Source organism: Fulmarus glacialis, unplaced genomic scaffold, assembly GCF_000690835.1.
Source record: "Fulmarus glacialis isolate BGI_N327 unplaced genomic scaffold, ASM69083v1 scaffold11877, whole genome shotgun sequence".
NCBI lineage: Eukaryota > Metazoa > Chordata > Aves > Procellariiformes > Procellariidae > Fulmarus > Fulmarus glacialis.
This window is the reverse complement of record NW_009222669.1, coordinates 8,659-24,456: the sequence shown is the minus strand read 5'-3', so window position 1 is coordinate 24,456 and position 15,798 is coordinate 8,659. Positions and strand designations below refer to the sequence as shown.

Sequence of the window (15,798 nt, the reverse complement as noted above, 5' to 3'; positions counted from 1 at the left end):
TGGAGGCAGGCAGCACAGAGACTAGCACTGCTGTGGGTTCTTGGCCACCTGGCAGCTTGCAGCAGTCTCCATCCACTTGGACTCGGTGTTTCGCAGCTGTGATGAGTGAAACGGAGAGAAGTGAAGAGATGGCAAAAATTTACTTTCCCAGGTTTCTGTAAGGAGCAATGGGGAATTAGGAAGGATCTTTACAAGCTCCCAAGAACTGTATCTCAACAGTATCTTCCTTCAATCTTCATTTTAGCCATGAGCCCTCTTAGTTCAAGAAAAGGGAACAAGGTCCAGGGAACGCCCCAACCCTTCCTATTTTTCCAAGACTCCTATAGAAATGACTGTAATTTATGTTCAGAGCAACTTGGGCACTGCAGTGACTTGCTAAGATGGAGAACTGAAGCAGAGAAAAGTAATGCATCTTGTCCAAGACCACCCTGAACGCCTTCAGCAGAGACAGAAATCAAGCTCAGATTACCTGGGTCTCAGTCCTGAGGTTTAACCATAAGGCACTCACTCTTCTTGCCTAGTGACAATTCAGGATGGATTGGACAATAGCTACCATTCTGAAACATTGCGAGGCAGCACGCTGGGAAGAATCGCTGTGAAAAGAGAGAGGGGAGTGTCTCTGCATGCCACTGCCTGGATGGGTAAAGAGGAGGAAGAGCCGATGAGATCTGAAATAATAGAAGCAGCATCCTACCACATCTTCTGCTTCCTTCCTTGTCTGCTGTTTGCACACAGACCTCCCGTGCTCCTGGAGGAATGCAGAGACTTGCTGTGTTACTTTGGCATTTCAAGGACCATCTCTCCATGAGACTGCCTTGCTGTGTAATTTCTGCAGTAAGCAGAATTATTCCTGCAGACCCTACACACAGCTCCTCTTCCCCTCAAGGGTCTAAAGACAACATTTAAAACTATGGCTTATTCCTTTGTGCTGTGTATATGCAGGATTTGCACAATATACATTTCCAGTAATGGGGATTCATTACAACCAATGTGCCGTCTGTCAGTGACAAATTGTCAATGGAACAGTAAGTCCATCCTTACCTCCCTCTCTTACACAAACACAACTGGACTGAACTTTCATTGTTTTCTCCAGGTAGGCATCAGTGCTACAGAAAACCATGCAGATCTAAGGAGTAGCTCCCAGAAAACACTGACTCTGAGGTATGCAATACAGCATACTTCAGGCTACGTGATTTTCTTCATGAGGCCCGTCAAGGCTCTGTGGTGACCTAAAGCCTACCCAAACTCTGGACTAAACTTAGCAGTGACAGCAAAGAATTTTTGACTGCACTCTAACCGCTCTGCTGTTCTGACAAAGTTAGCTGCATCATACGGCTCAACCCCATCTGATCCTCCCACTCTGACTGACAGAAATACCTGGAGACTCCTTGTGTGACTGTCAATGGAAATGTTACAGTTTCATCTCATTATCAGTGTTCACAGCACAGAACACAGATAAAACCATTCTGGAAATTAACTTCTGGGTGCACGGAGGAGCATCTCATTAAAGCTCAGTATCTCAGCCATGATTCACTCTGTTTTGTTCCTTTTCATGGTGGCTGAAAGTACCAACTACCAGGGTAGGTAAAACTGTTGCCTTGAAAAGCTCTGAGGTTGGTTACTGTGTGTGCTCCAAGGGAAAGGGAGTCATAACTGGATTGCCTTTCTTTGTGAACAGTGTGGCATACTGTTATATATTCTTTCCTTCCTTCCTCCCTTCACCCCCCAAACCAGAGAGATCACAAGACACCAGTATCCATGCTGGGCTCCATGCCAGGAGAATTAATGAAGTGGTGTAATAGCTCACACGGAGGCCTAGTGATTGGCACCACACTTAAAATGCATCTGCAAGGCAGGAGATCATAGCGTTGCTGCTGTGTTCTGTTTATTACAGGCACGTCTCTTCCGTTCCATTGATTTCTTTATTAGCGCGTTTTAAGGCCACAATGTGGGGGCTGGCTCTGCTTGAAGCATGGAGGTTTGAATACCAGCACAGCTTATGGAAAGGAAGTCTCCCTTTGAGACTCTAGACCTTGATGACAGAGCCCGGTGCTAACAAGAACAGGAATCCTACCGAGAGGCTCTCGAGGAGTTTGAAAAATCCTACAGGGCAATGTGAGACTGGGTTGGTTTTTATACCTCTGATTTTTTTCATGGAAGGAAAGGGGGAAAAATTTATCTAAAGAGTATAGAGGCTTTGTGGTAACTGCAGGGAGCACTTCATTTCCTAATCTAGAGGGGAGGTTTGAAAGCAGCTACAAGATGTGCAGACTCATAGCTCCTCGCTTTTCATCTGTGCTGTTAAGAGGTCAAATCTTGACACAAACAGGAAGGAACCCCCGGACAGGGTGGGTCTCAGTGTACTCATCAACCAGCATTCGATCACATCATGAACTTCAAATAATTTCGCTATCCATTATTCACGACTTGGAAAGCAGAGCCGTACAGATCAGATTGAGAGGCAGTGGCTGGGCTGCACAGGGAACCACGATGGTTCCACGTCTACCCTGAATTGCCTTGGCTGAGAGCACAGACTGAAAAAACATGGACTGTAACCAGCTGAGGACGGGGCTGGGCTGGAATCATCAGATGCACACTGCCAAAGGCCAGGAAGGTCTGTACGGGAGGAGGTGGAAATCTGCCGGTACTGTCTGCAACTCCAGTTGCTGAGCTCGCTGTTATAACAAATCCAGACACAGCTAAAAGCTGGCATAGTGGTGCCAAGCTGCAGCAGCTCGATGCAGCTGCTGCCCTTGCCACAGCTTACTGCGGCAGCCCCCTGCACAGTCAACACGGCACTAAGCCACAGCTATGGGGGGTGGGGGGAATGGTCCAGTGGTGCCCCTAGAGTGATGAGGGGGCATTGCCCCCGGAGAGCACGTCCTGTCCCCGGCCAGGCACCCGGGCTTTGCTCAGCTGTCGGGCTTACTGCTGGCTCCCTTGGAAATTCCTAGAAAGTTCTTGCTGGCAACTGAATTGCCATGGAAATGTTTTTAGATTGCCCCTGCAATATTCCTCCAAGCAGTCTCCTTTGTACCTGCATTCATGCCCTGCTTGTAACTGCAAAGGACCTTGCTGCCTCCCTGTCAATCCTGCATGTGAGCCAAAACGAAGCAGTGTGGAGCATGAACAGGAAGAGCTGCAAGCACGCAGCCTCATCAGGACACGCAAATTCCACTTCAGAACTCCTAGATTCATTTTTTTTCACCCCCTAATATTTTTAAAGTCTCTTCTTAAAACACCCCACACCACTGCTTTCAGTTCCCAAAAGTGAAAGCAAACACACACCAGTGTACACAGATGAATCCAAACCTGAAAGCCTTGATTTTTATATCCAAATGTGAGGCCTGCTTTTCACTGTAATGCACTTGAAAAAACCTTCTTTTAGCTATCTTATACACTATGTATATTATATCAATTTATTATCTTGCTGGGAAATAACAATGCACAGTGTAAGTTTGCAGGTGTTCATTGAAACCTTTACTATAGACAACTTTTATGTCTGGAACCTCTCACTGATTTTTGCAGTATGTTCTGAGACACTCACCCACAACTGGTTTCTAACAAGCTGTCCCCAACCTGCAGCGATGCCATCCCGAAGTCTGCTATCCGGATGTTGTTCTTTTCATCCAGCAGTAGGTTTTCTGGTTTTAAGTCCCTGTGGCTGTAAAGAGAGGATCAAAATATGAGTTAAATTATCCACGACAGCTTTCCCACTCCAAAACTTGTTCTTTACCCAGCATAGCATCCAACTTGTTATATTTTAATTGATTTCATTTTTTTTTCCTGTCCCAGGCAGCAGAACACACATATCCACGATCCAATCCTTGCAATACTCCAGACCGTATCCCAAATGCCCACTCCTGATGAATGCAAGGCTCGAACCTGCAGTGCCCTGACAGGAAATGAACATCTTCAACTTCCAGTGATACCAACACAATCTGAGGGAGAGACTGAGGAAAATAGGTAGGAGGAGAATTTCAGCTTGGATTTAGGGCTGATATGCTCCATCATATGCCAGCTCCTTAAGGTAGGAGGCAACACCATCAATATATTCTGTTAACACCAGGAAACAAAATGAGTGATATCTAGAGAAAAAAACATCTTTGGTGTAAATGCTACTGCAAAAAGCCCCTATTAGGAGTTGTTTACATAGGCATATAGCTTTGAAATAATTTTGGGTAATTAGCTCTGATGGAGAAATCCCTTCAACGCAGCACTGCTTATAACTGAGGGTGCCAGCAGTGGGAAGGAAGAGAGGATTCCCTCCTTTCCATCCAAGCTCGATTCTCTTATTATTGGGCACCATGGGAAGAGCCAGGCAGCCATGATCTTCAGGATGGCAACTCCTGCTTTAAATCAAAGGTTTCATATATTGACTAATTTATTAATGTCCATTACCCACAGCCAACACCACTGTGCACCCATGTCTGCTTCGTAGTATTCAAGTGCTTTTGTACAACTATTACACTTACTTGATTTTATATCCAAAGACAAAAATCTTCCCAAAATTTGTGATGACTTTGCTTTTATTTCTTTTTATTTGCAACTCCTGAAGAGTCACAGAAATAACAGAAAAACTTTAGGCAGACTAAAGAAGCAGTTCTTTTCTTGTTTTGCTTATTGTGCTGGTTTTGGCTGGGACAGAGTTAATTTTCTTCATAGAAGCTAGTATGAGGCTGTGTTTTGGATTTGTGCTGAAAACAGTGTTGATAACACAGGGATGTTTTAGTTGTTGCTGAGCAGTGCTTACACACAGTCAAGGCCTTTTCTGCTCCTCACCCCACCCCACCAGTGAGGAGGCTGGGGGGGGCACAAGGAGTTAGGAGGGGACACAGCTGGGACAGCGGATCCCAACTGACCCAAGGGATATTCCATACCATATGACGTCATGCTCAGCATATAGAGCTGGGGGAAGAAGAAGGAAGGGGGGGATGTTCGGAGCGATGGCGTTTGTCTTCCCAAGTAACCATTACACGTGATGGAGCCCTGCTTTCCTGGAGATGGCTGAACTCCTGCCTGCCGGTGGGAAGTGGTGAATGAATTCCTTGTTGTGCTTCGCTTGTGTGCGCAGCTTTTGCTTTACCTATTAAACTGTCTCTATCTCAACCCACGAGTTTTCTCACTTTTACTCTTCTGATTCTTTCCCTCATCCCACCGGGGGGGAGTGAGCAAGCAGCTGTGTGCGGCTGAGTTGTTGCTGGGGTTAAACCACGAGACTTATAAGCAGCAAAATGAGTCTTCGACATCTGGCTAATAAAAGGTCCAAATATGAAGCACTCAAACCTTGCAGGCAGAATGGCCAACTTCGATGCCAATCAGAAAAACAAACCTGTGGGAAGCGGCCAGCTGACAACACGTACGAGTGTCAGGCAAACAACAGTCATTTGCAACAATGGCTCACTAAAACTAGTTACCCTGACCAGAAACTGAACTCAGCAAAAGAACCAGCGTTAGGATAGCCTAGTCCAGTGACACCCATAATGGAAGGCAGCCTTATCTTCATGCCATTTCCTCTTCACTTCTTAAGACATTCCTCTAGCACCCCTCATGCATGCAAGTGTAATTCTACCTCTACACCACTGTAAAGAAGGACAGTCTCTACCCTCTCAGAGAAACATGAGAGGCATGACAATGTCTTGGAAATTATCTCCTCTGATCTGAAAAGAAGTCTGGAATGATCAGTTAGAGACAACTTCTAAATAATGCAGGTCAAGTCTATGCAAAACCAGAGCACGCTGTAATAGGACACCTGGGGAGTGTAACAGATATTTCCAAAGCAGACTTCCAGCAAAATAGCGCACACTCAAAGCAGGTACTGGTCATTTACCTTATCACTGAGTCCTATGATTCCTTCCCCCTCACTTTTTAAAGAACATAAAATTTGGTCTCCAATCTTGTATAAACATGATGAACCCTGCGTGTTAAAGTGGCCTTGTTAACCATGGGCAAACAATCCGGTAGATAATGGAGCAGCACGATTGTGATTTGTGCATATTTTCATCTGACAAAGCAAAAGGTGTTTTATCAAATCTTTCTCACAGAAATCAAAGTTTCGAGGTAACTGGAGACAGAAGACTTATTAGCCATATAATAACTATCAAGATAGTCATACCTACTTGACAAAAAAGCAGATGAGTGACAAGGAAACGTTCTAGAGGCAGTGAATGACCAGTTAATGGCCACGTAAAGAACCCCTGAATGCCATCATCAAGGACAGCAGTCCTGGACAAAGGCAAGATCATCAACATCTGCCAAAACTGAACATGCTCCAGCCCCAGCAGTGAAATGGAGTGAAGAGCCCACCATCCCAAAGCAAACTAGGAAAACTGGACACTAATGAGACAGTAGTGTGTGATTTAATGTTTCTTCCAGCAGACAACCTGGACAGTTCTCATCTTACAACTGGTTTCATTAACAGGATGCTGGGAAGACCTCATCCGACTGGGGAGATGCACTGAAGTTTTCCTGTCTGAGGACTAGGGCTCAGTGGCAAGTAACAGCTCCCTGTAAAGCAAGCAGTGCTTGTTTGATGCTATGAAACAAGAAACTTCCCCACTCAAGTTGAGTGCGTGTCCTTCTACTGTGTGTCGTTTTTCAGAGGCCATGGTTGTTTTTCAGTCCTGGCAACTGCTCCTGGCTGACTGCTGAACAGATACATGGTGTAGAAGCTGAGGGTGCTGCTGCCCCTGCCTGCCCCACCATTTGTGCACTGGCTGATATCATTCATACATGTTCAGTCTATAGCAGGCATACTGCCGACATGTGCCTTTTATACCTAAAAATTGAAATTCTTTGCTTATCCTAAAATTGTGTAGTTTTTTTTAGAGAGAAGAGAACTTGGGAATGATCAAGACACAGCATTACCTAAGCACAGGATGTCCACAAGTGTTTCTCCAGCCTGGATGCATGCTCACTACAGAACATCTCGTTACTTCAGGAAAGCAGTGCAGCTAAAGGAAATGCAAAAAATGCTCCCCTTCCATGCCTCAAAGCTACCAGCCTTAGCAGACCTGCCACAGGCCCTGGTTGGAGAAGAACATATGTGAACCTTGAACCAGCCCCGCTCCCAGACCACTGAGAGGTGGTGAAAGGGAAGGGATGGCACCTTTGAAAATGAGTACAGTATTCACTGGTGGAAAGGAGTCTCCTTCTCCCCATTTCATCCTGTCTTCCCATCAGCTGGGATCCACAACAAAGACAGTTTTAGGCCTGGGTTTTTAGGGAGGATCCAGTGGGAAAATGAGGTTCCTATAAAGTGGCAAATATATCATACAGCAGTTTTGCATCTCTCTGACCCTCCTCCATCCCTCTTTCAACACAGTCCCTAGTGCCCAGTATGGATGGTTAACATAGGAGTTTCATGGCAGCCTGAGTATTTTTTTTTGTATTGTGGCAGCACTCCTCTCAGAGATCAGGGTGCCAGTGGGATCAGGCAGAGCTTGCACATTCAACCACAAGAGAATTTTACGCCCCGATGAATATTTTCTTCTAGCTGGAACATTCCTCTGCTATCCATCTTTGGACCACTTTGAATTTGCCGAGGCAGCATCCTGGGGATAGAAGTCAGGCCAGGAATCTGCACCAGAGTGGCAGAACCAGCATCACTGCCACTGGGAATGAGACTTTCTCTCTGCATTTGCATTTCCCATCTTTGTATTGCCAGCTTTTCAAATGCCAGAAGGAAGGGAGAGGAACATATGGGAATAGGGAAGGCTTGTTATAATTTACCTAAGAGCCCAGCAGCCCGGACAGCCTCATGCATTCATATTTGGAAAGAATTCTCTTGTGCCAAAATGAAACAAAACAAAACAAAACAAAAATCCCACTGTATGTGGTAATTACTTGGCATTAATGGAACATTGCAGAGTAAATGCATTTAATTTGGTCCCATTCCAGCTGATCTCTCTGGCTCTCCATGTCTTATATGACCGCATCAACTCCTCTCTCTGCAGGTGAACAGAGGACTCGTTACCCTTTCGTTGTTCTAAAGGCTCTAAAGCTGTAGGGGCTTTATCACATGGCTGGAAAATCAGAAGAGAAGAAAGCAACTTCTTCAGTGACAAACACAGCAAACTCTCCTATTGAGCCCTGCATATGCTGAGAAAGAATATGAAAGAGAAATGCAGCACTGCAGAAGAAGTCAGTGTAACCCTGATCCAGGGTGACCACAGACTGCCCAGAGCTCCTCAATCAAGACAACGGGGCAAGAAGTTAGCTCCAGGAGCCTGCATACAGCAGGCGTTTGAAGGGAGAGCGTGTGAGTGAAAGGGAGCCATTAAGCAAGCTGTGACAGGGGAAGCACACACTGTCAGACTCTCCGCAATGTCCCTCTTTTACAGATTACAACAAAGGCTTTACAAAATCCCTTGCAGCACAAGATGGATACATAGAGAGGTCTGAAAAAATTGTCCCATGGAAATGGGCACAGTTCTTGGAAGCGGTGCATAGAAAATGAAAGGCACACATATGCATTAACACGCATTCCAGCTTCCCACTTACACACTGCCCACGATTGCTTTCTGGTTGCTCCCAGTGATGCTATTCAAACAGCTCTTCTAGTTCCGTTGCCTTCCTAGCCGTCCTCCTGCTCTGAGAATATCCCCATATCTGTACTGCAGGCAACTGCAGCATACATAAAAAAGAGAAGCAAAACACTCCCTCCCTGTCACCCAGAGTTGGCAGAAGATTTTTGGTGTGGTGACAGACTCCAGATCTTGGATTCAAAGGAGCTATGTCACCTGGTATGAGATGATGAACTAACCCATTATTTTAATGTGATTTTTGAGCTGAAACGTTCATATCAGTTTCTATGACAACTCATTGTAGGTCACAGATTTCTAACCCAAAAAACCTCCTAATTGGAGTAGTTGCAGGTCATTTGTACTAATCAAATTGTAGGCTACTTTGCAAATGCTTGTCTTACTGACCCCAGACTCCCAGAAGGGCCAGATCACAGAATAATTGTTCTGCAGTATGCCTCTTAAAAGTGCCTGATGTAGTGTAAATAATTTATCACTAATAATTAATAGTATGAGAAGCATTATTTTTAATTTTCTTGAGCAGAAAAAGCCTTTCATCTTATTTTCTCTTGTTTCTGCAAATCAGATCTGAACATGTAACTTGTATCTACCTACAGAAGAATCTTTGTTTAGAGCTATGGTTGCTATGCTCCAATTTAGTAAGTTTTCACAGAATTCTGCAGAACAAATAAATATAGTTATAGCTAGGAAAAAAGACATAATCTATAAACATATCAGGAGACCTGGAGAAGGGTTTGTATGCATAAAACCTTGCTTGCTTTTTAACGATTATTTCCATTGATCTATTAAAATATATTGCTCTTCCTACCAAACTTGCCTCAAAACGTATATTCATGTATTTCAAAGCCAGAACAGACTGTCAGGTCTGATCACCACTGCTGTACTTGCCAGAGAATGTTACCTGGTTATGCTTACAATGAGACTATGCCATTTCTGAGTTTCCAGTGGGTTATATAAAGAAGTAAACTTACAAAAATACATGTCCTCTGACTTTAGCTGAGCTGGTAACTTTGCCTTTGGCATTGCAGCTGCTGTACTTCATGGGTTTTCTCCGGTTCCCTGTACAATGGAAATTTGAAAGTTCCTCACTCTTTTAGAGTGAGTCTCAATCACAAATCTGAAACTCCTGGATTCAGGCAATGACTGGTGAATCTCAGCTCTCAACAGGGGGGGAAAAGGTACCTTCTTCACTTCTGATGATTTGAAAGAAAACTTGAAAAACTAAAGACTCGAGGACGAGGAAAAAAAAACCCAACAGAAACTAACCTTATTAAATTCCACAATTTCTAGACCAGTTTCACATTTGGAGGCCTTGAGTCACGATTTCAAACTGTCCAGCTGCTACAGTCTTAAGTGTTCAACAGACCACCCCTGCAGCACACTACAGCATGCTCCTTAAATAAAGCAAGGCAGAGCAGGAGTCACTAGGAAGGTGGCACTGACAGAACATGGCACCTGGCATTCTTCAGCTTTCTCTGTTTCTCGAAAACACCCCAGATTTCTCCCTAAAAGCGTGCTTCCTTTACTTACAGTGCTCTGCAGCTCCTGCCTGCAGGAACATACCAGAGATTTTGGCACTAGTGCTGTGAAATAGTGAAACGTTATTTTATAAGGAGCCTTTCCCCCCGCTGCACTGACGGGAAGAACACAAGGCAAAGTCAAACAAAGCTCTTATTCATTGCCTCAGCCCTCTAAGTCACACACCCCCGTGCCTACGCATGCACACACAGACACACTTCAGCAAGAGCCTTGTGTGTACTCAAGCAGGCACAGCCCCAGGCAATGAAAGGAGAAAGGGCCCTCATAATTGTCATTTATCAATATTCATAAAGAATGTGCCTTAACCCCCTCTTGTGCATGCTTGGGAAAAAAACCACAAAATGAAACCCAACCAAAATAAAAATAAAATGAAATAAACATCTTGCTGCTCATTACCGCAGGGGATTTCCTCTCAATGTCACCACTACCCTGTGCAGTAATTGGCATTATCTGTTATTTCTGAAGCCATAATAAGGTTTGCCACGGGGCATTTTCTGTAATCATATTTTTATTTGTCAGCTTGTGAGATACAGACACCAAACATGAGCTTGACCAAAGCAAAAACCCAACACACACGAAATGCGCACGCCGCCAATCCCGGCTCTCGCCGGTGATGTCACGCCCAGCCAATGAGCGCCCCAGCTCCCCGCGCCCCGCTCCCGCCCTCCCCTGGCGCTGCAGCATTCCCTCGCCCGGGATAAAAGAGACTCTTCCTGCGGGAAGCGAGGATTTGCGACCTGCCCCGACAGGTGCTCCTACATTTCCGACAGAAAATACAGCCTGCGCTGAACTAGCCGAGAGCTCTCCCACGGTACGGAAGCAGGATATTCAAAAGACGGAAGCAGCATATTCAAAAGGGACTACTGATCCAGGGCGCCGGCTGAGATGTCTTAAAGGCCCTGAATTTAGGAGAGCAGACACCCAGCGTTAGGTGAATGGCAGCTTAGGAAAAAAACCCATCAGTTATGTCCAAAGAAAACTTTCTAGGCTAGGATGGTCTTACACTGATGCCCAAGGAACCCCAGGTTCCTCTGCCATTTCTTGCGCCACTGCTGAGCACGTCTGCTCCGGGCACTGCAGCATGGTGCAGAGCCCTTGGACTAGCACAGTGGAAGAGCTGGAAGCAGAAGCACTAATGCTGCATCACTGAGCTAACCGCTCTGCTTGCCAGCTCAGGCAAAGCAGCAAGGTAACACAGACATACTGTTTGCAGGATCCCATGTAATACCTCTCTGCATGGTGCTGTCTGTTCGCACCTACAGTTGCCTGTGGGTCCCTAGCACGGTGCTATGTACACAGAAAAGTCCTTAGAGAACCCTACAGTGGGTTACCTACAAGCTTTTCCCCATGGCCAAGTTGTAGCACAAAACCCCGTAAGTGACTGCACCTCACAGTGAGGTACATCAAATCTTCCCCCACTGTTTCCATTAAATAAAGTAAGAACAGAAAGCTCATACCTTTTTAAAACAACACACAGACTCAAGCTCCAAGCCTATTCTGCTTCCTTGTCTGAGCTGCTTGTTTGAAAATACCTCTCAGACACAGGTGATCTCTCCACACAGTAGCAGCAGAAGCCTTTTACTGATGGGAGGATTGGGGAATCCTTTCTGATTCTTTGATCCGGGAATCCTGGTGCATCAATACATTTTGAGCAGTGAAAGCTGAATGTGGTTACATACTGCTGTGAAAGTAAGCCACAGATATTTCACAGTGTTTTGGGAGGTACAGGAAGAAGATGGGACAATGATACGGGGCTGGGGACACCAGGCTATCAATCTATTCTGCCAGTAGGTTAGAGGCACCCACATTTAGTCATTAACCAAAGCAGAAGCCTTCATTTTTCAACATGGTCATAACTGGATAACCTGGCTGATGAGACGATTTGTCATTTCACTGCCCCACGACAGGACAAGGTCAGGCTTCATTGCTTAGGAAAGCACATTAACTTTTATACTCACACACACGCACACACACATATTTATGCATACTCTGATTTTCAAAAAGGGTCTAATGATAACTGTCCAGAATACAACACAGAGTCTAATATAACACAGAACACAAATCTCAGAGTGACCTGGAGGGAGGGAGAGCTTATGATTTACTGCTAACTTATTCAGCACTAGATGCTAGTCAAGTGGGAGTTGGCAAGGAGACAGGGGGATTTACTTCTAAACAAGACTACTGCCCACAATCCAGTATGTTTAACAGAGGAAAACGGATTCCTCAAGAGTGACATGCACTCTGCCTTGGCTTCTAAACAAGACTACTGCCCACAATCCAATATGTTTAACAGAGGAAAACGGATTCCTTAAGAGTGACATGCACTCTGCCTTGAAAATTCCACATGTTGTTAAACCTGCAGAGGTGCTTGTCTGTCTGACAGCCTCACGATCCTCACTCAGTTTATTAAAGTCTGCCATATCAAGAGGTATCCATCACAAGCCCAAAAGGCCAGTATGTATGTGTATATATGCATGCTTTCATAGAAACCTCTATCCCAACGGAGATTCATATTTCTCTGCAATATTCATGTGGAAGAGTAAATAATTTCTCTTCAGTTGTACTTAAACATTTTTGAGTCTTCTTGGATTTGGTCTCTAAGTGTTAAGCCAAGTAGGGAACAGAAACACGTATGTATGCAATCCACCAGTGGTTACACTGCCCAGTGTACATAAAAAATAACAGCTGTTATAACAACCTACATTATGCCGATTATAAGAAGGTCATGATCACTCAACCCAGCTGATTAGCAGGGAGTAAGAATTGTGGAATTCACAGAATAAAACTTGTCAGAGTTCTCTGCCAGCAGAGGAAACTTAGATCCTCTACTTAGGGCATGCAACCTGCTCTCTGCTCCTCTGGGAATTTCTCTGACTATTGTAACCCTGCCTGTGCCAGGTAGGCATTGTCCTCGGGACCTTCTCACCCAGATCTACCACCTTTGAACTGCCTCTTCTGCTAACAGTATACTCTTCTTAATATATCCTCAATAAAGGCTCTTACTTCCCTTTCCATTTATTAGAAATATTCTCTCTTTCAGATTAATATTTCCTGTTGAAATGAGTCAGAGATGTAGATGCTCTTCTTGCTGGAAGAGCAAGTTAAATATTTAGGCATCCATTTATTTTTGCTGTGGTCACTTATGCTATGGACATCTGGTTTGTGAGTTCTCAGCACAAAACTGGGGGTACAGAAAGTCGCTGTACGGTTACTGAGAAGTAACCACACAATGATTATGCAAATCCAACTACTGCAGTATCTATCTGTGGCCCTCGGCTTCCTGGAGGGGGGCATCTACGGCTGTGGCTACGGAGAAGCAGCCACGCTGACGTAATGTAAATGGTCTCCGCCAGTCAATCTATCTGCAAGGAGCTGCATTTCTGAGAAATAAGCAGGCAGTTATGGTCAGCAGCTATACAAAAACTCTGTGCTCAGACTGATTATAACAACTTGATTTCAGTATAACTTAAATTACCTAAACTTGCTGAAGATGAAGGAGAAACTGGTCCAATTTAAAACACCACCTGAAAGCACAGGTTAAACCACACTTGATGGTTAAATCATACGATGGAGTTAGTGAGTATCAATAGCAGTCAGATCAAGGAAATTCTTCCCTACTGGAAAGGAAATTAAAGGCAACTGTGACTCAAATGCCGAGAAGGGACTCAGTGAAAGTTGCCAAAAGCCAGCAGGTTTCCAAAAACTGAAGGAAGCCATGAAATGACTTTGCTGTATCTGTAATTGTCCCAAGTTTCTTCAGGGATTCATTTTGACATAGTGTATGTAATTCTCAGTCATTAGCAAGTGCCCCAAGAATGATGGAAATTAAACTGCTTTTCCTTGGTGGTTTTCATTTTCCCGGTTAAAGCATTCCCCGTGAATGAATTCTCCTCTAGTGAGAAATGACGGACAATCTTCTCCATGAAAATTCTATCTGTGACTGGCGCACTGTCTCACAGACGGCCAAGAATTAAAAAACACATCAGCACTTTACACAATGCTTTTAGAGCTTTACAACATCAGTTACTTAATAGTAAGTAAAAGTATCAAGAAATAAGATCCCTTTATTCTGTGCTTTTATGTAACAGGCAACTCCCAGTGGAAATGGCTGTACTCACCATATTGAATGACTATGGCAGAAGTCTAAAGCAGAGATGATTTGTCGGAAGAATTTCCTGGCTTCTTTTGGTGTCAATCTTCCCTTTTTTACAAGATAGTCGAAGAGCTCCCCACCAGACACGTGTTCTAGCACCAAATACCTAGAAAATAACAAAGCCAGGATTTTGTAAGCACATTATCATATCAACCCCCTCACACACACATGGTTATATACAAACACCTCTATTTGCACGCAGTCAAGGAGAACACTTCTGGAAAGAACAGTGGAAGAGAATCAGAATTTTAAAATCAGGAGTGATTAATATTTTTAACAGGAGTTCTGCAAACTTCAGACATGCCATTGTTGGATTCAGTGTTCAATATAATAGTGAGAGATAATCCGGAAGCCAAAAATGACTCAAAAGACCAGGAGGGTAAGAAGAGAATAAAGCTCCTGTGGAGTGAGACTGCATACTAGGAAGCCTCAGGTCCCTTAACCAAGCTGACAGTTCCTTTATAAAACAGCTGTGGCAAAGCTGCACTCACATACTGTTCTGTCTTGGACACCTGAGAAACAGACAGATGTCAACAAACTAGAGGCAATTTAAAAAAAAGGTGAATAGTTTAAATTATGAAAAAAGATAAAAAGAACTACATGTGTGCAGCCTACGTAAGGGCTTCAGCTTTTGCTGCTGAACAGCAGTGATTTGTTGGAGTAGCTGCTCTCCCTTGCAACTCACACGTGAAAAATGTGACACTGACTGAATAAATGTGGCACAACGGGGATCTAGGAGCAAGAGAGGAAATCCCAGACCTCACGTAGCACTCCTGGCATCATAGAGAGAAGAGTGAAATCTTCTGGAAGGAAAGGACTTGCCATGGATGGACTGTCTTGTTGTTGTAAGCAGGGGTAATGAAAGGCAGCCAAGCAGAGGAAAACTTAGTATAAATCTCTGGAAATGTTGCCCAATAGTGGGAATGAAATAGTTTCCCCAGGGAAGTGGCAGGAACACTGTCAACTGAACCATTTAAAAATAAACAAGATATAATATGGACTAAGCAATAGACTTTTATTGGCAAGAGGATTGCTTGAAACCTCCATCTCCATTGTGATTTTGTGCTCTACTGTCTCCTTGCTTAACACAAAATGAAGAAATTATGCAGTGAGATTATTTATTCAGAATCTGAAATGACAAGTATAAACAACAAATTATTATTATTTTTACTAAAAAATCACTTTTGTTCTTTGGCTCTGTTAGCTGGTTCAAACCTCGTAAGAGAGGCAGAAACCTGTACTCCTCCCTCACTGCCTAACTCCTTTGAAGTGAGTTTCAGGGTTGCACAGCAAGGCATGTGATCTGAAAGGTGGTTGCTGTAAAGCAATAATGCAAGGGTGACAGGGCATTCAAACCTTCGGCAGTTTGTTTGAGAGACATCACCAGAAAACTTGCAAAAAAGAATTAGGTATTTTTCCAAATTTTGAGTGTACTTCTCCGTCCCCTCCTCCCAACAGCACAGCAGACCAGGCTGAACTGTACGTGCAATATGATCCCTATCTCTCAATGCTTTGCTTTAGGGCAAGCTAGTTTTATTACCAGTATTAATACAACTCCTCAAA

At 44.2% G+C, this 15,798-nt stretch overlaps 1 protein-coding gene across 1 annotated transcript in view; it reads right to left on the bottom strand.

Moving 5' to 3' along the window:
- The window catches only part of LOC104079492 (serine/threonine-protein kinase BRSK2), a gene marked incomplete at both ends in the record, with an annotated part of 64,755 nt that extends 50,414 nt beyond the window's left edge, over positions 1 to 14,341 (bottom strand). The window contains 2 exons of the mRNA XM_009581543.1: positions 3,548 to 3,664; positions 14,201 to 14,341. Coding sequence (XP_009579838.1) covers positions 3,548 to 3,664; positions 14,201 to 14,341 — 258 coding nt within the window. The remainder of the gene's footprint in view (positions 1 to 3,547; positions 3,665 to 14,200) is intronic.
- Positions 14,342 to 15,798: the final 1,457 nt, after the last annotated feature.